The sequence below is a fragment of the Lipophrys pholis genome, assembly GCF_963383615.2.
Source record: "Lipophrys pholis genome assembly, contig: SCAFFOLD_79, whole genome shotgun sequence".
In the NCBI taxonomy this organism is placed as follows: Eukaryota; Metazoa; Chordata; class Actinopteri; order Blenniiformes; family Blenniidae; genus Lipophrys; species Lipophrys pholis.
The window spans coordinates 4,121-25,194 of NW_028291975.1; the positions used below are offsets into that span (position 1 = coordinate 4,121).

The window sequence follows — 21,074 nt, forward strand, 5'->3', positions numbered from 1 at the left end:
GTGAAAGTGACTCCGGTTCTATTGTCCCATGAATTAATCTGCTCTAATCTCACCAAGTCAGCATTAACAAGTCAGGAAGGTTCTGGTTCTGGCTGCAGCAGCAGTGTTGCTTTGAGCTGCTGGATGGGTTGGAATTCTTTATAATCTCAGAGATTAACTGCTCCTCTATGGTAGAGGCAGCTGCTCTGCAGGGTTTCTCCCTCTGTGATTGGTCACATGCTGCAAGCTCCGCCCCTTTCATGTGAACGCTCTGATCCTGGAGGGAAACTCTGGTTGAACTAGTGAGGTGATGACCTGCGTCCTGTTAATGCTGATGAGGATCCAGAATGTCTGGGTTAGTTAATCCAGGTAACACAGATATCATGGTATGTTAATCCAGGTAACAGAGATATCTTGGTATGTTAATCTAGGTAACAAAGATATCATGGTATGTTAATCCAGGTAACAGAGATATCCTGGTATGTTAATCTAGGTAACAGAGATATCCCGGTATGTTAATCCAGGTAACAGAGAGATATCCTGGTATGTTAATCCAGGTAACAGATATATCATGAAGTTACCTTGATAAGAGGAAATCCAGGGTCGTCTTATCTTCTTGGCATTTTCTTCCTCCAGGTTTTCATCAGAATCGTAGATCAGAAGTTGTTTCACTCACTAAATTGTAGCTGCTGGGAGGAGCTGCTCAAGCTGAACTTTAATACAACAACAACAACAACAACAACAACAAGAGTAATAATTATAATAATAATAATAATAATAATGATAATAACTGCCCCCGTCCAGCTCAGTAGGTAGAGCATGAGACTCTCAGTCTCAAGGTAGAGGGTTCATGTCCCACGCCGGGCGCCACCTTCCTGTGGGCTCTCCACCTTCCTGTGGGCTCTCCACCTTCCTGTGGGCTCTCCACCTTCCTGTGGGCTCTCCACCTTCCTGTGGGCTCTCCACCTGCAGGAAGGTTCTTAATGGGTCAATGTGATCTGGGTGACGGTGCTCAGACTGACACCACCATCACTCGGGGGACAGATTTGGCGCTCTGTTCTTAGTACTTTGTCCCGTCAAAGGAGGTCCAGAGGTTTTCCATGATGGAGAACCTTCCTTATGGGTTCTGAATAGGAGCACGTTCTCTTGGTTCCAGATCACAGTCCTCGTTCTCTTTCTCTCGCCCCTCATGTCTGTTTACTTTCCAGTGTTTCTGCTCATTTCTTTCAGGATTTTGCACTTTGGACTTCAGTAATGAAATGAATTGATCACGGTGGAGAATCAGGAGCTGGATGTTCTACAGGAGGTACAATAGGTGTTACCATCCTGATGGAGTAAAGAGCTTCACCACTTCACCTTTCAGTTGGTGGAACTGAACTTTATTTCAGCGACTTGTTCTCATACAGAGCAGCTCAGAGAAACAAATACTCAGATTACATTGGAAGGCACCAGGGTGACGGAGGAGTGCAGACGCCGCAGCATGAATAAATATGTGAGGGTGGAGTCACCGAGACTTCAAACTAAAGGTTTACGTGACAGGATGCAGAACATCAGAAAACCTGGTGGAACATCATTACTGTGGAACGTCTCCCATCATATCATGAACATAGAAATCCCACACGCTTGTGGTGTTGGAACGTTTCTGGATTGTAATCTCGTTAATCTATACACGGAGTGTAAAAGTGAAACTCTTCATGTTGTAACCGGTTACGTCACAATTCAATATGGTGACGAGACGTTAAATCATAAAACATCATCATTATGTTCATGTTATAACATGTTATAACATGTTATAACATTTCATGACGTCACAAGGTAATACTGTTATAACAACGCCGCAGAATCTTTTCATGTTATAAAGCAGAAGAATCGAGTTTCACTGTAAAACTTTGTTGTATCATAACATGTAATTTGCCAGGATAAGTTGACTTATTAGAAATAAAGATTTTAATTCTTCTTACTGGTGAATAAACGGGAAGGAAACTTTTAACGTTATGACAGAATCTGAAAATAGAATCTGATTCATCAAAGTAAGAAAACCAAAGAAGCAAAACTCTTTGATGACGTGAGAATTGAAGGTGAAATGACCAGGACACGTCTAAAACACGGCCGGGCTCCTCGGGTCGGGTTCACGAGGCGTCAGCAGGAAATCCTGTTCAAACTGAAGCAAAACAAAAGAATTGACATGATTCAGGAATCAGCAGCCGAGTCGGCGCTTTTGTAAACGAGTGACGGAGCTGAAGTCGTTTCCAGATGATTGTCTGTCCCGCTGGGGGCGGAGCCAACAGGTTAACGATTGTCCGTCCTCCTCCTCCTGTCCTCCTCCTCCTCCTCCTCCTGTCCTCCTCCTCCTCCTGCTCCTCTTCCTCCTCCTGTCCTCCTCCTCCTCCTCCTCCTGTCCTCCTCCTCCTCCTCCTCCTGTCCTCCTCCTCCTCCTCCTCCTGTCCTCCTCCTCCTCCTGTCCTCCTCCTCCTCCTCCTCCTGTCCTCCTCCTCCTCCTCCTCCTCCTCCTCCTCCTGTCCTCCTCCTCCTCCTCCTCCTGCTCCTCTTCCTCCTCCTCCTCCTCCTAACAAATACTCTAAGAATTGCATCGCCCCAGCAGAAGAAGTGACTCCGTGGTTAAAGAGCAGAAAGCGAAGCAGAAAAGAAAATGTTCAACAGTCTGAGATATAAAATCATTTCTACAGTACTTCATGTTTACAGTATCACCCTGTGAGCCCCTCCACCCTCCACCCTCCACCTCCACCCTCCACCCTCCACCCTCGCCCTCCACCCCCACAGTGCAGTTCGTTGAGAAGCCACCAGGACACTCTGGGTGCAGACGAGGATCAACGTCTTCTGAATCCATCGTTTCAGAATCTCCAGAGACCAGGAGTGCGTCTTCATGCTGTCAGTGTCGGTGGTCAGTGTCGGTGGTCAGTGAGGCCTCCTCTTCCTCACTGCTCCTGACGAAGCTCCGCGGCCTCCAACATTTTCTGAAACACAAAGAAAAAGTTGAGGAGCAAAACTCCAGATTTCCTGACGACTGGAGTTTTGGTTTGGACCAATCAAGTATTGAACAAAGGAGCAGAGACGTCCTGAGCCTCAGACCGTCTTCGCCTCAGACCGTCTTCACCTCAGACCGTCTTCACCTCAGACCCTCTTCACCTCAGACCCTCTCACCTCAGACCGTCTTCACCTCAGAACGTCTTCGCCCTCAACCTGGTCTTCACCTCAGACCCTCTTCACCTCAGACCCTCTTCACCTCAGACCGTCTTCACCTCAGACCGTCTTCGCCTCAGACCGTCTTCGCCTCAGACCGTCTTCCGCCTCAGACCGTCTCGCCTCAGACCGTCTTCACCTCAGACCGTCTTCACCTCAGACCGTCTTCACCTCAGACCGTCTTCGCCTCAGACCGTCTCACCTCAGACCCTCTTCACCTCAGACCGTCTTGACCTCAACCTGGTCTTCACCTCAGACCGTCTTCACCTCAGACCGTCTTCACCTCAACCTGCTCTTTTGTTTTGGTTTCAGAGAAGTTTGGTGTTTCCATGGCAACATCTTGAAGACCATGTCTGTTTACATGGAAACGGCAGAAACTCTGAAAACACTGAGATAGCAGGTTTATAAACGTCCCCTGCTCTGAACATGATTCCTGGAGGGCGGAGCTGATCTCCTCACAGCTGATCTCCTCACAGCTGATCTCCTCACAGGTGATCTCCTCACAGGTGATCTCCTCACAGGTGATCTCCTCAGCAGCGGATCTCCTCACAGCGGATCTCCTTGCAGCTGATCCTCCTTACAGCTGATCTCCGTAGAGCTGATCTCCTTACAGCTGATCTCCTCACAGCGGATCTCCTCACAGCTGATCTCCTTACAGCTGATCTCCTTACAGCTGGACGTTTCCACGAGGATCCAGGGAGGAACAGAGACTCACCATAACGTAACCATGCAGTCCTGTATCTCCATCCTTCCTGGAGGCTCTGGAATAAATTGCAGGATTCTGAAGACATTCCTCTTCCCTCCTCTGAGTCTGGTTCTGCAGGTTCCTCCTCCTCTGAGTCTGGTTCTGCAGGTTCCTCCTCCTCTGAGTCTGGTTCTGAGGCTCTCCTCCTCTGAGTCTGGTTCTGTAGGTTCCTCCTCCTCTGGTTCTGTAGGTTCCTCCTCCTCTGAGTCTGGTTCTGCAGGTTCCTCCTCCTCTGAGTCTGGTTCTGCAGGTTTCTTCTCCTCTGAGCCTGGTTCTGAAGGTTCCTCTCCTCTGAGTCTGGTTCTGCAGGTTCCTCCTCCTCTGAGTCTGATTCTGAAGGTTCCTCCTCCTCTGAGTCTGGTTCTGAAGGCTCTCCTCCTCTGAGTCTGGTTCTGCAGGTTCTTCCTCCTCTGAGTCTGGTCCTGCAGGTTCCTCCTCCTCTGAGTCTGGTTCTGAAGGTTCCTCCTCCTCTGAGTCTGGTTCTGCAGGTTTCTTCTCCTCTGAGCCTGGTTCTGAAGGTTCCTCCTCCTCTGAGTCTGGTTCTGAAGGTTCCTCCTCCTCTGAGTCTGGTTCTGCAGGTTTTCTTCTCCTCTGAGCCTGGTTCTGAAGGCTCTCCTCCTCTGAGTCTGGTTCTGCAGGTTCTTCCTCCTCTGAGTCTGGTTCTGCAGGTTCTTCCTCCTCTGAGTCTGGTTCTGCAGGTTCTTCCCTCCTCTGAGTCTGGTTCTGCAGGTTTCTTCTCCTCTGAGCCTGGTTCTGAAGGCTCTCCTCCTCTGAGTCTGGTTCTGAAGGCTCTCCTCCTCTGAGTCCTGGTTCTGCAGGTTCTTCCTCCTCTGAGTCTGGTTCTGCAGGTTTCTTCCTGTTAGAGAGGTTTCCTCTACTTGCTCAAGTGGACTTGTTGATTTTTCACAGTAAAAGCATCTATAAATGACGGTTGTACTTCCAGCTATAGAAATAAAAGCCTCTAAAACCAGGAACTTTTAGTTGATGAATTAATGAGTCAGAATATTTTGAAGCCCGTTCTGCTTCCTGCCGCCTCTTCACAGTACCAGTTGTGTTTGTTCCACTGTGGAACCTTCCAGGACTTTGTGATTTGGGGACTAAAGTATTTTCCAAGGTGAGTTTTGTACAATTCTGACTTTAATCTGTAGAAATGACACAAACCCGTCAACATGTGCTGGAGTGTGTGGCGGCTCCAACTCAGTGGAGCAGAACCATCAGGAGACCAGCTGGAACCCAACTGGTTGGTCGGGTCAGGTGATCAGCAGGTAGAGCATGTCCCAGCTAATGGTAACCGTCGTACACACACACACACACACACACACACACACACACACACACACACACACACACACACACACACACACACACACACACACACACACACGCACACGCAGTGTTCTGAACACAGAGGGATGTGTGTGTGTGTGTGTGTGTGTGTGTGTGTGTGTGTGATCTGACAGTATAACCTAGTTAAGGACCGTCCTCTATCCACAGAGCGACAGTCTGAAGATAGAAATGTTACTTCAGTTGTTCTGGTTTTGGATCAGCGCTGGTTGACATGTTGGACAGTTCCTATGCACATATGAGTATCCTGACATTCCATTAAATATCCTGGAACAGCTTCATTTACAGAAATATAAGAATAATATTCTGCTAAATCTACTTCCTGAAGGTTCTCCAGCAGTACTACTCGTCCCCATACCTGGACTGACGTCCCAGAAGTGAAGACAGTCTGTCCTCTCTGTCCCTGGCTTGTTCCAGGTTTTAAAAAGTGTGTTGCTCCAACAGCCAATCAGAAATCAAACCCTATATAGTGTCATCGGGGGTTTAGCCAATCCCAATCAAGGTAGACCCTCCCGTTGACTCCTCCCACAATTAGGCAGCTCTGCTCTGGCACATGGCACCACGAGAGGAAGTACTTCCTCCTCTTCCCAAGATGGGCATGTGTGGGCGGAGCCAGTCCAGCTCACACAGACACAGCAGATTCTGAATGCAGCTCCTATGATCCAATATTCAAATGAGGAAAATCAAGGAGGAGCTAGAAACTTAGAATACTGAAGGTTTCTGGACCGACCAGACCAGGAGGAGGAGGAGAACAGGAGGAGGAGGAGGAGGAGGAGGAGGAGGAGGAGGAGGAGAACAGGAGGAGGAGGAGGAGAACAGGAGGAGGAGGAGGAGGAGGAGAACAGGAGGAGGAGGAGGAGAACAGGAGGAGGAGGAGGAGGAGGAGGAGAACAGGAGGAGGAGGAGGAGAACAGGAGGAGGAGGAGGAGGAGGAGGAGAACAGTAGGAGGAGAACAAGAGGAGGAGGAGAACAGGAGGAACAGGAGGAGGAGAACAGGAGGAGGAGAACAAGAGGAGGAGGAGAACAGGAGGAGGAGGAGAACAGGAGGAGGAGAACAGGAGGAGGAGAACAGGAGGAGGAGGAGAACAGGAGGAGGAGGAGGAGGAGGAGGAGAACAGGAGGAGGAGGAGAACAGGAGGAGGAGGAGGAGGAGGAGGAGGAGAACAGGAGGAGGAGGAGAACAGGAGGAGGAGAACAGGAGGAACAGGAGGAGGAGAACAGGAGGAGGAGGAGGAGGAGGAGGAGGAGGAGAACAGGAGGAACAGGAGGAGGAGGAGGAGAACAGGAGGAGGAGGAGGAGAACAGGAGGAACAGGAGGAGGAGAACAGGAGGAGGAGGAGGAGAACAGGAGGAGGAGAACAGGAGGAGGAGAACAGGAGGAGGAGGAGAACAGGAGGAGGAGAACAGGAGGAGGAGAACAAGAGGAGGAGGAGGAGGAGGAGAACAGGAGGAGGAGGAGAACAGGAGGAGGAGAACAGGAGGAGGAGGAGAACAGGAGGAACAGGAGGAGGAGAACAGGAGGAGGAGGAGGAGGAGGAGGAGAACAGGAGGAGGAGAACAGGAGGAGGAGAACAGGAGGAGGAGGAGGAGGAGAACAGGATGAGGAGGAGGAGAACAGGAGGAGGAGGAGGAGGAGGAGGACAGGAGGAGGAGGAGAACAGGAGGAGGAGGAGAACAGGAGGAGGAGGAGAACAGGAGGAACAGGAGGAGGAGGAGAACAGGAGAAGGAGAACAGGAGGAGGAGAACAGGAGGAGGAGAACAGGAGGAGGAGGAGAACAGGAGGAGGAGGAGGAGGAGGAGGAGGAGAACAGGAGGAGGAGGAGAACAGGAGGAGGAGGAGGAGGAGGAGGAGAACAGGAGGAGGAGGAGAACAGGAGGAGGAGAACAGGAGGAACAGGAGGAGGAGAACAGGAGGAGGAGGAGGAGGAGGAGGAGGAGGAGAACAGGAGGAACAGGAGGAGGAGAACAGGAGGAGGAGGAGGAGAACAGGAGGAACAGGAGGAGGAGAACAGGAGGAGGAGAACAAGAGGAGGAGGAGGAGGAGGAGAACAGGAGGAGGAGGAGAACAGGAGGAGGAGGAGGAGAACAGGAGGAGGAGAACAGGAGGAGGAGAACAGGAGGAGGAGGAGAACAGGAGGAGGAGAACAGGAGGAGGAGAACAAGAGGAGGAGGAGGAGGAGGAGAACAGGAGGAGGAGGAGAACAGGAGGAGGAGAACAGGAGGAGGAGGAGAACAGGAGGAACAGGAGGAGGAGAACAGGAGGAGGAGAACAGGAGGAGGAGGAGGAGGAGAACAGGATGAGGAGGAGGAGAACAGGAGGAGGAGGAGGAGGAGGAGGACAGGAGGAGGAGGAGAACAGGAGGAGGAGGAGAACAGGAGGAGGAGGAGAACAGGAGGAACAGGAGGAGGAGGAGAACAGGAGAAGGAGAACATGAGGAGGAGAACACGAGGAACAGTAGGAGGAGACCAGGAAGAGGAGGAGAACAGGAGGAGGAGGAGAACAGGAGGAGGAGGTGAACAGGAGGAGAAGGAGAACAGGAGGAGGAGGTGAACAGGAGGGGGAGGAGAACAGGAGGAACAGGAGGAGGAGGTGAACAGGAGGAACAGGAGGAGGAGAACAGGAGGAGGAGGAGAACAGGAGGAGCAGGTGAACAGGAGGAACAGGAGGAGGAGGAGAACAGGAGGAGGAGTTGAACAGGAGGAGGAGGAGAACAGGAGGAACAGGAGGAAGAGGTGAACAGGAGGAACAGTAGGAGGAGAACAGGAGGAGAACAGGAGGAACAGGATGAGGAGGAGAACAGGAGGAACAGGAGGAGGAGGTGAACAGGAGGAACAGGAGGAGGAGAACAGGAGGAGGAGGAGAACAGGAGGAGGAGGAGAACAGGAGGAGGAGGTGAACAGGAGGAACAGGAGGAGGAGGTGAACAGGAGGAGGAGGAGGTGAACAGGAGGAACAGGAGGAGGAGGTGAACAGGAGGAGGAGGAGAACAGGAGGAACAGGAGGAGGAGGTGAACAGGAGGAGGAGGAGAACAGGAGGAACAGGAGGAGGAGAACAGGAGGAGGAGGAGAACAGGAGGAACAGTAGGAGGAGAACAGGAGGAGAACAGGAGGAACAGGATGAGGAGGAGAACAGGAGGAACAGGAGGAGGAGGTGAACAGGAGGAGGAGAACAGGAGGAGGAGGAGGAGGAGGAGGAGAACAGGAGGAGGAGACCAGGAGGAGGAGGAGGAGGAGACCAGGAGGAGGAGGAGGAGGAGACCAGGAGGAGGAGGAGGAGGAGGAGGAGGAGGAGGAGAACAGGAGGAGGAGGAGAACAGGAGGAGGAGAACAGGAGGAGGAGAACAAGAGGAGGAGGAGAACAGGAGGAGGAGGAGGAAGAGGAGAACAGGAGGAGGAGAAGGAGAACAGGAGGAGGAGGTGAACAGGAGGAGGAGGAGGACAGGAGGAGGAGGTGAACAGGAGGAGGAGGTGAACAGGAGGAGAACAGGAGGAGGAGGAGGAGAACAGGAGGAGGAGGAGAACAGGAGGAGGAGGTGAACAGGAGGAGGAGGAGGACAGGAGGAGGAGGTGAACAGGAGAACAGGAGGAGGAGGAGGAGAAGAGGAGGAGAACAGGAGGAGGAGAACAGGAGGAACAGGAGGAGACGGAGAACAGGAGGAGGAGGAGAACAGGAGGAGGAGGAGAACAGGAGGAACAGGAGGAACAGGAGGAGGAGACCAGGAAGAGGAAGAGAACAGGAGGAGGAGGAGGACAGGATGAACAGGAGGAGGAGGAGAACAGGAGGAAGAGGAGAACAGGAGGAGGAGGAGAACAGGAGGAGGAGGTGAACAGGAGGAGGAGGAGGTGAACAGGAGGAGAACAGGAGGAGGAGGAGGTGAACAGGAGGAGGAGGAGGAGGAGGAGGAGAACAGGAGGAGGAGGAGGAGGTGATGAACAGGAGGTGAACAGGAGGAGGAGGAGAACAGGAGGAGGAGGTGAACAGGAGGTGAACAGGAGGAGGAGGAGAACAGGAGGAGGAGGAGGACAGGAGGAGGAGGAGGACAGGAGGAGGAGGAGAACAGCTGGAGAACCGGAGAACTTTAAAGACTGGAAGCACACGATAACCCTGAAGCTGCGGCGGGTTCCACAGGGTTGGATGAAGTCAGAAGGAAACATATGAGCACATAGTGTCTCTAAACTGAAGATGAAATGTGACCTCATCTTCTATTCCAGGTTTAACCTGACGTGAGCTGCAGAGCTTCGTCTCAGTATTTTAACAATCAAACAGTTTTACCTCATTAAAGACTCAACAACAGCTCCTGGGTCACTGGGTTTCCCACGCTCTGATTGGCTGCTGGGAGGTTGGAGCGCTGGCAGCAGATGCTGGCGCAGCGCCAGGTGACTCGACGCAGGACGAGGAGAGACTTATCGAGTGTCTCCTGCAGGAATGTGAGACGCCTGTCATCAGCTCCGGCCTGCAGAGCTGCAGCGGCGATCCGAGGCCGGCGCCACGGTTACCGCCACCACATGAATATTTAACGGAACAACAGTGAGGGCAGAGGCCGCCTTGTTAAACATGATCAAAACTAACAAGTGCTTCCTGTCACTCACAGCTTCAGGCGGAGCTGAACAGCTCTTCATCCATCAAGGCTGCTTTCTGACCAGAACTCTGTCAGGAGTTTTACATCTTCAGAACGACAGAGAGGAAACCTGAGAGTTTAGAGACCTCTGTACGGCCCACCTGACTGCAAAAAGCTTTTAGGGGAAAACATTTCTTAAAACACGGATTTTAAAGTAGAACTCAGGTTTGGTTCAACGTAAACAGTGACGGAATGTCTGGAACCACAAACATGAGAAATACTTTAATATGTGTGCAGTTTTATGAAAAGTGATGTCCAGGAGAAGCACTGAGCTCTCCGTAGCAGGGAACCATCACCCACCAATCACAACCTTTTCCCTTCATGATGTCATCCGGGGAAATAAGCGCTAAGCGAGTGATACTTGACCTTTGACCTTTGCCTACTAAAACGCTGCCAGAAAACAGACGTGGCCAGACACAGCTCATCAGCATTTAAAGGTGCTTTTAGACGAGTTGAATGAGCTTTCAGTTGAAACCTCGGTGTCTCGTGTGACTGTGACAGTTTCCTCCACCGGGGGAATGATGCATATACAACAATGGAAATCGGTTAATGTTATCAGAAAAACACCAACTCCAAATCAGCGTTAGATCACAAATTCACAACAAAACCATCTGTGTTAAAAGTTGAGAAGTCAAAATCATTTAATATAATGAGCTGAACAGGTACTCACCTTCCATGGACCTGTCTCTGCAGAACCACAGAACAACAGCAATCACAACACACATAAAAGGCTCTGAACTAAATACCCAAATAGAGTCATGATGAAACCTCCAAAGAAACGTCATGGGATTAATGTTTGAAGTGAGATGTTCAGTTTCACCACAGCATCCCCGGTGGAGCGCAGGTATGTCATGTATCTGCAGTGTGTGTACTGAAGCGCTGCTATTATGCACCGCGGGAGTCAAACCCACGACACGGTGACACGAGAAGCTGAAAGAAAGGATGAACCAGAAGCCAAAGCTGAGACTCAGAGAAGCTCTCAGCCCATCAGGCTGCTTCACCATACTGTTAGCAGAGGGACAGACATTAGTTGTCTCTAGTCTGGGACAGACGTCCAGTCATTCCTAATGCTAAATGAGAGGCTGCGGAGCAGCACGTTGTTATGGACATTTGCATTGCATCTCCATTTTACTTTGAAGGGGGCAGCTGGAGACATAGAGGAAGTGTCTCCACTTCACAGTGACTGAAGACAAAACATGAGGGACACAGTGTGACTGCTGCATTGTGGGGAAGATCTGGAAGACCCCAACATGGAAACCAAGAGTGAGAGAGTGGTGTCTCAGGACTCCGCCCATTATACCTGGCTGAGGTCACCAAGTAGAACCAAACTCCCCCAAGGAAATGACACCACCCAAAGCCTCTCAGGCAGGTGGAGTTCTCAGTGAGAAGCACCACTGTGGTGGAAAAGGGAAGAAAGAAAACCAAGAAAGGTTTTTTGTTTTTACTAGAAAAAGTGTAAACGGAGCCCAAAATGACAGATCCTGGAGATCTTTGTTATTTTACCCTCTGCTGGTCCTTGAGCAGGAAAGAGTCCTTGAGCCACATTGACAGCAGGCAGCAGGTAATAATCCCTGTCCGGCTGAGCCGTCCTTCCTGTCGTCTTGTTGCTGCTGCAGCAGTCAGGACCAGCAGAGTTTGGATATTTTAGCTCTGTACACCACAACAATGTGATCCATCAGCACCTTTCTAGTTTAAGATGCTCGACTGGATTCAGGTCAGAGGATTGATTTGAACTTCAAAGTAGATTCAACCATTCCCTTGAGAACCTCTTCAGTTGTTTCTGTCTTGGACCATCTGCAGCATAAAGCCACTGACTCCTCAATGATTCGGACGGACATGAACAGATGATACTAGTGGAATGTAGGAGAACCAGTTCCAGTGGGAGCCTGGAGTGTGTTCTTTTCTTCATATGGATCTATAGCCAGCTTTCTTTGACTTGTCCTTCCAGACAATGTTATTCCAGAACTGCACAGACAAACAGGTGAATGTTCCGTATTCAGTCAGAGGAAGTCTGATATGTGGACACCCTCCGGTGTTCTGGACATCACAGTGACGGATGTCTTGTTTTCCGAGGTGTGGGCTGAGACCACCAGAGCATTGCTGCTCATTAAGGATGTTTCCAGGCCTTGGTTTGGCCACGCCTCCTGTTTGTGCTCTCCAGTGGTTTGCTTTGGTCTTTCAGCCGCATGACGTCTTGCTCCACTGCCAGCAGGAGCTCTTTACACTTTACATTGAGACCAGATTCAAAAGGCAAATACCACATTTGGAATGAATTGATCTGGCAAATGAAATAAGTTATCAACATTTCACCTCATCTCAAACTATTGATATGAAGCTGACCGGATTATTAAGAAAACTGAGTAAACAATCAATGTGTTCAGTCATGTGAGAACTTGGTCAGGAGTTGGTTCTTACCTTTTTCTTGAGGGCCTCCAGGGACTCGAACTCCTGGCGGGCCAGTTTGATCTGGATGTGTTTGGGTACGTCGGGGATGAGGAAGGTGAGGATGAACTTGACGGCCAGCAGTCCATGCTGAAATGAAAATCAAAGGGATTTACCAATCATATTTACATCCTTGGAAGAAGCATCACCCTGAAACTTCTGTTTTATAGACCGTTCTGGTCTTTGGTACCGAGAGTCGGTAGTGAGACGATAGAGAGGAAGACAGACAGTGTTTCTGTCCTTGAACCTAAAAGAGGACAAACCACAGAGAACCTGGAGAGTAACTGTTGGTTTTTCTCAACAACACAATGAAAGAAACGTCTGTAAGAAGAAGAAACTCTCCCACTCTGATCTTCTGAGCCCATTAAAGTCCAAAAGTTCATGTTTGCACTAGTGACTGATGAGAGCGTCCTGCCTCCACCAGAGGAGCCAGTCTGAACAGTCTGAACAGCCTGAACAGTCTTAACAGCCTTAAAGGTCTGACCAGTCTTAAAGGTCTGAACAGTCTGACCAGTCTGAACCCCTGAACAGTCTGAACGGCCTGAACAGTTTGAACAGTCTGAACAGTCTGACCAGTCTGAACCCCTGAACAGTCTTAACAGCCTTAAAGGTCTGACCAGTCTTAAAGGTCTGAACAGTCTGAACAGTCTGAACAGTCTGACCAGTCTGAACCCCTGAACAGTCTGAACGGCCTGAACAGTCTGAACCCCTGAACAGTTTGAACAGCCTTAACAGTCTGACCAGTCTTAACAGTCTGACCAGTCTTAACAGTCTGACCAGTCTGAACCCCTGAACAGTCTGAACCCCTGAACAGTTTGAACAGTCTGACTAGTCAGAACAGTTTGAAGAGTCTGAACAGTTTGAATCAAGACAGGCAGCCGCTGGCTGATGAAGGTGGTTTTCTGGACCTTTTGCTCTCTGGTCAGTCTACATCTCCACCCTCACCTGTCACAGCTACACATCTGTACCTGCTGGGCTCAGGAGACAAAGGAAGTGGTTCAGGTATCTGATCAGGACAGTTTGTCGCCTCCTGGTGGAGGATTGGAGGACAAGCGTGCTCGTCCAGAGGCCCTGGAACCGACCCAGGACCCGCTGGAGGGATTTGATCTGTGGGTCCAAGAGGAGCTTCTTGTTCCTGATCAGGCCAGGGCAGTGTGAGGAGGAAATGGATAGACGGACCATTTCAAAGCTAAACTGCATATTGGATGCAGTCTGTCCATGATGAAGACATCCTGCCAGGGTCTGACAGATAAAGAATTCAAACAGAAGCTATTTGTGGTATTTATTCCGGCTGTATTCTGTTTGTGAACTTTCTTTCTTCAACTAGTAAAACGCATCCCAGCTCCAACAATCAATTATTTCCCTTTTAGTTTCAATCAGCTGGCTCTTATGTCTTTAAAATGTAAACAATACTGGAAGATGACAGTAATTCAACAACCCGGAGATGCAAACAAAGTGTGACATTGTGTTCAGAGTCACAGACAAGAAGGATGGAGACGATATTTATCTGCTGCTCCGAGGCAACAGCTGCTGTCTGCCCTCGTGCTTTTCCCTTTTCAGCTACAAAGCTTCTTTGGCTCCAGTCAGCAGGGACCTCGTCTAGAAACGCTACTGAGCAACAAAACAGCTCCTGAAAGACACGGACGCAACTTCCTACATGAACAAACTAAACTGAGGGAGAATCTGGAACCGCGATGAAAACTTGGATCTGGAGCACCGACATCACCAGGTGTTACCTCCGACTGTGATGGGAGCTTTTTTCAGGCCTGTCATTGTGCAGCGTTTTGTGTGTGTGTGTGTGTGTGTGTGTGTGTGTGTGTGTGTGTGTGTGTGTGTGTGCGCTTTCAGTCCTAAAACTAAAAACAGCACCCACTAGTGGACCAACATAAAAACTATATTGTTCTCAGTGTTTGTCATTTTCAAAATGTTGCTGTGTGAAAACAAACTTTTCTGAAACAAAAACAAAAAAATTGTGTTTTCGCTTGAAACAAACGTAAACAGCCTGAACTCGAACCGACAAACAGGCTCCTGGTCCCAGGCTGGACCCCAAACACACAGACACACACACGCACACACACACACACACACACACACACACACACACACACACAGACACAGACACAGACACAGACACAGACACAGACACAGACACAGACACAGACACAGACACAGACACAGACACAGACACAGACACAGACACAGACACAGACACAGACACAGACACAGACACAGACACACACACACAGACACAGACACAGACACAGACACAGACACAGACACAGACACAGACACAGACACAGACACAGACACAGACACACACACACAGACACAGACACAGACACAGACACAGACACAGACACAGACACAGACACAGACAGTAGAGCGCCCCTCAGAATGCTGCCTCAAGGCTCCTGCATCCTCCCTTTTGAACCCATAAGAACAAGAAGAACATTCGGCAGTGACGTCAGCCAGCAGCAGAAAAAAAAGCTTTTTCGGCAGGACTGTTCATACTCCGATAAGAAGCTGCCGAACTCGCAGGCCACGCCCCCTTGCATCAGGCCACGCCCCCTCGCAGCAGGCACAAGTCTGTGAAGCGGCGTTTAAACTTTTCAACAGCACAGTTTATTTCTGGCCTCCAGTGCTTTCAGAAATACATTTCTCTGAACTTTTTCAGTTATAAAAAAGTTTTTGTCTGAGCGCCATGTTAGTCCAGTTTTAACTCCAGGAGCTGGCCGAAGGAAATGACGTCATTTTGTTCGACAGGACCCCGCACTGCCGAACTTTCATCTTGTTCTTATGGAGTATGAAGAGGCCTTCAGCCTCATCATTCCAGTCAGAGCAATGATGATGGGATTCGTGTAGCAACACGTCACTCAGTTCTCATTCAGCCGTCTGCAGGTGAACACCAGCTTTCACAGACGGCTACAGTTCATGGTTTTCCTGAAACAAAACGATTCCAGCGACTTTCTTCAGCTGGATTCTCCAGACTTTCTGCAAAGCTGGATAAGATCTGTAGGGAACTGAAGGAACGATCACAGTCACGGTCTGTACAGGACCTAGAACGGTTTATACCAGCGATTCTGGCTGGCAGGAGCACCGGCCAGGAGGTTTGTCATTCCAGTCAGCACTGAGGCTCCACTAATCAAGCAGCAGAACAAGAAATCCCTGATCACAGTCACTTGTCACATTGATTGAACGTGCACAATAAACACTCCAGCTCTTAGTTGATTGCTCATGCTGTCCAGGACTCATTTCTATTTGTGAGTGTTCAGCAGCACAAGGTTAGACTGCAGACGGAGGACGTGAAACCATCAATGTGGCTTTGCCTGACAGAAGCATGTGAGCAATGAAAGCTGGTGATAATGTCGGAGAAGATTCTCCTTGAGACAGCCTTTCTTCTAACGCGGCCGTAACGTTTCATGTGAGAACACATTGTTGTTGCATTTTTGTTTTGCAAAACTTTTCCGTTTATGCCGCAAAATTTTGAAAACAATGCCAGTTTTCATGGAAACGGCGATGCACAAGCACATTAGCTGGCACAGCTCAGCCGCAGTAACTAGTTCTTCTGCACATGCTCAGTAGAGCCAATCAGAACAAAGTTTCCTCTGTGATGTCATGACTCCCAGTCCATCTTCTCCTGGACTCGTTTAAAACGTGAAAAGCGTTGAGCGTCTAGGCCAGAAATGACAGTACTTAAGACGCCCCCTGGTGGCCTCCACACCCCCACACCTACACACCCCCACAGCTCCACATCCCCACAGCTCCACACCTTTACACCCCCACAGCTCCACACCTTCACACCCCCACACCCCCACAGCCTCACACCCCACACCTTTACACCCCCACAGCTCCACACCCCCACAGCCTCACACCCCCACAGCTCCACACCTTCACACCCCCACACCTTTACACCCCCACACCTACACACCCCCACAGCTCCACACCCCCACAGCGCCACACCTACACAGCCTCACACCCCACACCTTTACACCCCCACACCCCCACACCTACACACCCCCGCAGCCTCACAGCCTCACACCTTCACACCCCCACACCTTCACACCCCCACACCTCCATAGACTCCAGTGAGAGAAGATATATGGACGATTTGCATTATGGAGGCACTGCTGCCATATTCTATGGCTGATGACAAAGGTAAATACTACAGTTTTTACCCACCAAAACTCAGTTAAAAGTGAAGCGTTTGCTAGTTTTTTTAAATACATGGTACTGAGCCGCGACATCAGAGATCCAGCAAGTAGCATCAGCATCAAACCAGACAGTTTACACCCGCGAGCACTGTTGAAAATGGTTTTATGTTGAGACTGCACTTCATTTTTAAGGGTCTATGAAATACTGCAGCTTTTTGTCTTTAATTGCACAAATTCAGTAACACAGAGAGAAAATATGGAGGAATCCAAAAGTGTGAATGTACAGATTATTATTATTCCACTGTTATTTTCCTGGTGCGGCCTACTGATGATTATCTGAGCTCCTCTACTCCCTCTACACATCCGACTGCAGTCCCGCCCACCCACAGAACATCATCATCAAGTTTGATGATAACATGGCGATTGCAGGTCTGATATCAGGGGAGAACGAGGCAGCCTACCAGGATGAGGTCCTCCGTCTGGAAGGGTGGAGTTCAGTGAACAATCTTGCACTGAACAAGGAGCTCATCCTGGACCTCAGGAGGAACAGATCTGCCCCGGCTCCCCTGTACCTCTACGGAGAATGTGTAGAGAGGGTGGAGTCTTTCAGGTGTCTCGGCGTCCACATCCAGCAGACCTCTCTTGGACTATGAACACTGCCGCAGTGGTGAAGAAGGCCCGGCAGCGGCTCCACTTCCTGAGAGTTCTCTGGAGGGAGAACCTGAACACTCAGCCGCTGGTAACCTTCTACCGCTCCAGCATAGAGAGTGTGCTGACCTACACCATCAGGGTGTAGTACTCCAGCTGCACCGAGGCAGAGAGGGTAGTGAGGACAGCTGCCCTCTGCGCTCCCTCCTGGATATCTACAACTCCCGCTGCCTCAGTAGAGCACGGAATATTATCAAGGACTCCTCTCACCCCGGCCATCATCTCTTTGACTTGTTGCCCTCTGGCAGGCGCTACAGGTCACTAGGAACCAGAACTAATAGAGTGAGGGACAGCTTCTATCCTAGAGCTGTCACTGCACTCAACTCAGACTAATCCTGGATTCAGTAATACCCACTTCCTCTATGCACTTCACTGGTGACCTTCTCTACAGCCACAGATCTACCGCTTTTAATCTTTTATCTTTTTAAATTTGTATTTATTCTGTGTTTTTGTTTTAAATATATTCTGTGTTTTTCATTAGAGAGCTGCCAGTCAATCTCATTGTTCGTTTTTTACGGCAATGACTTTTGACTTGAACCAAAGAGCAGACCTCTGGTCTGGATGTACTGCACAGAAAGTACTGCTCTCTCTGGAGGCTGAGAGAAAACGACTGTGTTATCATCTTCTCTGAGTTTCTCACAGTTGTTTGTGTCAAACCATCAGGGCAGAACGTTTTTCTCATCTGGTGTCCAACAACTATTGGAGTGATATTTGAAACAAGTGAGGTTATTGTAGAGAAACACATCAGGTAGGTTCACTGCGTCTCCTCTGTGTTTCCTGTGAAGTATAAAACGCTCTGGTCAGAACAAACCTTGTTGTTGGTACTTCTAGAAATCTAATTCCTCTGTGATTGTGGATAATTCATCTCCATGCTGGAGAGTCTTTCCTGTGTTCACCAGACAGACCGCTGCTCAGCTACATGTCACTTCATCCGGTTTTTTCATCTCCAGCAAAGTCTGTCCTCATAAAATCCACAGATTTCAGTTTAGTTTTTTTTTGCCCTAATTGCAACAGAATCTGCTTAAAGTATTGAAACTAGTAATTCATCTGAGGCAGTGAAGAAAGAAAACGATGGCCACATTTTTGTCAGTCTGAGCACCGTCACCCAGATCACATTGACCCATTAAGAACCTTCCTGCAGGTGGAGAGCCCACAGGAAGGTGGAGAGCCCACAGGAAGGTGGAGAGCCCACAGGAAGGTGGAGAGCCCACAGGAAGGTGGAGAGCCCACAGGAAGGTGGAGAGCCCACAGGAAGGTGGCGCCCGGCGTGGGACATGAACCCTCTACCTTGAGACTGAGAGTCTCATGCTCTACCAGCTGAGCTGGACGGGGGACATGAACCCTCTACCTAGAGACTGAGAGTCTCATGCTCTACCTACTGAGCTGGACGGGGGACATGAACCCTCTACCTAGAGACTGAGAGTCTCATGCTCTACCTACTGAGCTAGCCGGGCCAAAATAAAACCACTAAGTTGAATTTTTATTATGGTGACTGTCAAAATAAAAGCACCAAGTCCAGGAGAATATGGACTGGGAGACTACTGAGCATGTGCAGAACTCGTTACTATGGCAGTAGCAGCGTTTGAAAAACGTTGCATCCTTGGTGTTTCTGCTGTTGATGTTTCAACACAAAACGTTTGTGAAACAAAAAGGTAGAAACGATGTGTTTTCACCAGAAAGACTGTGGTGTAATGGAGTGTCAGCCCGGAGGGTCTGCGAGGGGAGACATGTGATTCAAGGACAGTTTGTCCTCTCAGTGATTTGAAGAAGTCTCACTTCCACCAACATGGCCGCCACTAATCCTCAGCGCAAGGTGAAGCTGCTACACCTTTCTTCTCCTTCCAGACATGAAACTCAAGCTGAAGGGTCGACATTCTGTCACGGTGGGAATCCCCTGAACGCTGAAGATGACACTTGATGCGGGGAAGTACAGGACTTCCAGGAAGCTTTGGGTGTGAGTGTGTGTGTGTGTGTGTGTGTGTGTGTGTGTGTGTGTGGGTGGGGGTGGGGGTGGGGGGTGGGGGGGGGGGGGGGGGGGCGTTCCACATGGTAGCCAATTGTAATCGAGTACAGGAAGCAGCCAAGCAGCAGAGATCAACTTCAAACAGAGACTTTCGGACTGGAATGATGGTAGCTTCATATCATCAGCCCCTCCACCAAGTACATGGACCTGTACTGCAGTATTGAGCACAGTTATTTCTGAGGAGTAAAACTAATCTGCTTCCCCACCGTCTAATGTTTGAACTCCAGAGCTTAATGACATAAATATTTGTGTCCAGAATGGGAAATTACCTCTGACTTCAGCCTTCAGCGGGGGGATGGTGCTGCCCCCTGCAGTCTGACACAAGTACTATTACCAGTAGAGGAAAGAGGTATTCTGTATTTTTTGTACTCTATTTCATGACAGATATTCACTGTGTCACCAGAATCCCTGCAGCTTCCCTTGTTCACACTTCACCACGTGGTCTGGTAGTGAGAGACGGTTTGGAGTGTCTGTCTTCACTGTTGTAGAGGTTTTAGTTTGCAGACGGTCCCTGGACATTAGTGTGACTGAGGGTGAAGTTATTCCTGCTAATGCTGTAAGTCCAGGCCTTGTGACTGTTTAACTTTAGTGATTCACCCTGGAGACGTATCAGACGTTTTGTGTATATTTGACATGATGATGTCACTTCCTGTCTGAGAGAGAGGTGTGGGTTTAGGCTCTAGGGAAGAGCTTCAATAACCCATAGTCAAGCCGAAAAGAGAAGAACCTGGAGTAAAAAGCAACGTTACTCAAGTTCATCATGAAGCAGTGATTGACCGATTCCTAACTCGGGATTACTGAAACTACAGAGAAGCGCCGAGGACGACGCAGGAAAGAAGACGCCGAGATCAAAGGACATCTGCACAAGTCCAGGCGAGACCGCGGAGTAGCCTTACCAAGTCTGCTCCATCCCTGCTCGAAGCACTAAGAGAGGCTTTGAGGAAGCAGACGACTCGAGACGACAAAGACGATGGATGGAGGACCTGAGTTGGAGGGTCCTTCCCCAACTGATGAGTTGCAGCCGGGAGAGAGGGCACCCTCATCCGATGCAGCATCGCAGAGCGTTGATGAAGGGACCCAGAGGGCGTCCACAGCGACAGAGGGCCACAAGAGGTCCCGTGAGGTGCAACCCTACCAGATAATCCTGCTGGGGGACGGCTGGGATTCCTGGGAGGAGGAAGTGAGAAACAGCATAAAGGAAGCCAATCCAGACACGAATGAGTCAGAGCTGAAGAAACGAATTCAAAGCAGGATTGACCAATACAATGTCTTTACATCAAACAGCACAGGGGGGACCGAGTGGCAGCAGATATTTCCATGTCCCACCCAATGTAAAAGTAAGGACGACATAACCACCTGGCCAGAGTGGTGGGTGAACGTCCTAACGGAAAGAAGAAGCACATCGGCCGTGTCAAGATTGCAAAGTTTGGTGAGCCCTTCGCCAAGGTACGATCCCGTGGTGAAGATGCTGGCCAAGGAAGCTGGAATATTGCCACTCCTGACGACTGAGAAAGTGAAGGCGGCGCCCAGGGCAAAGCAGCATGACCAGCGACTGGGAGCTCCGGAGGGAGAACGAAGAAGTGCGCCGAGAAGAAGATGAGAGAAACCAGAGGACCACGTTGGATTCTGAGTCTGAAGACAGCTCAGCCTCCGACGAAGAGGACGATGAAGCAGAGCTGGATGAGCAGCCTAAAGAATCATACGTGGCTCCGTGGAGCCAGGCTACGAGGAACCTTCTGGATCACCTGCAGAGAGAGAACGAGCAGCGTGAAGGGGAGTCGAGACGGCCCGAAGCCGTCCCCGAGCCGTCATCGGATGAAGAAGCGGGACAGGGCCGCAGTTTTAAACCCGAAGAAGCAA

The 21,074-nt window shown here is 49.9% G+C and overlaps 1 protein-coding gene across 2 annotated transcripts in view; it reads right to left on the minus strand.

Moving 5' to 3' along the window:
• Positions 1 to 1,333: 1,333 nt before the first annotated feature.
• ano10a (anoctamin 10a) overlaps positions 1,334 to 21,074 on the minus strand; it is a 59,101-nt gene continuing 39,360 nt past the window's right edge. For both annotated transcript variants that reach the window (XM_080494039.1, XM_080494040.1), the window contains 2 exons: positions 12,306 to 12,422; positions 1,334 to 2,954 (listed from right to left, as the gene is read on the minus strand). In XM_080494039.1, the coding sequence (XP_080350165.1) occupies positions 2,916 to 2,954; positions 12,306 to 12,422 (156 nt within the window). In that variant the 3' untranslated portion in view covers positions 1,334 to 2,915. The remainder of the gene's footprint in view (positions 2,955 to 12,305; positions 12,423 to 21,074) is intronic.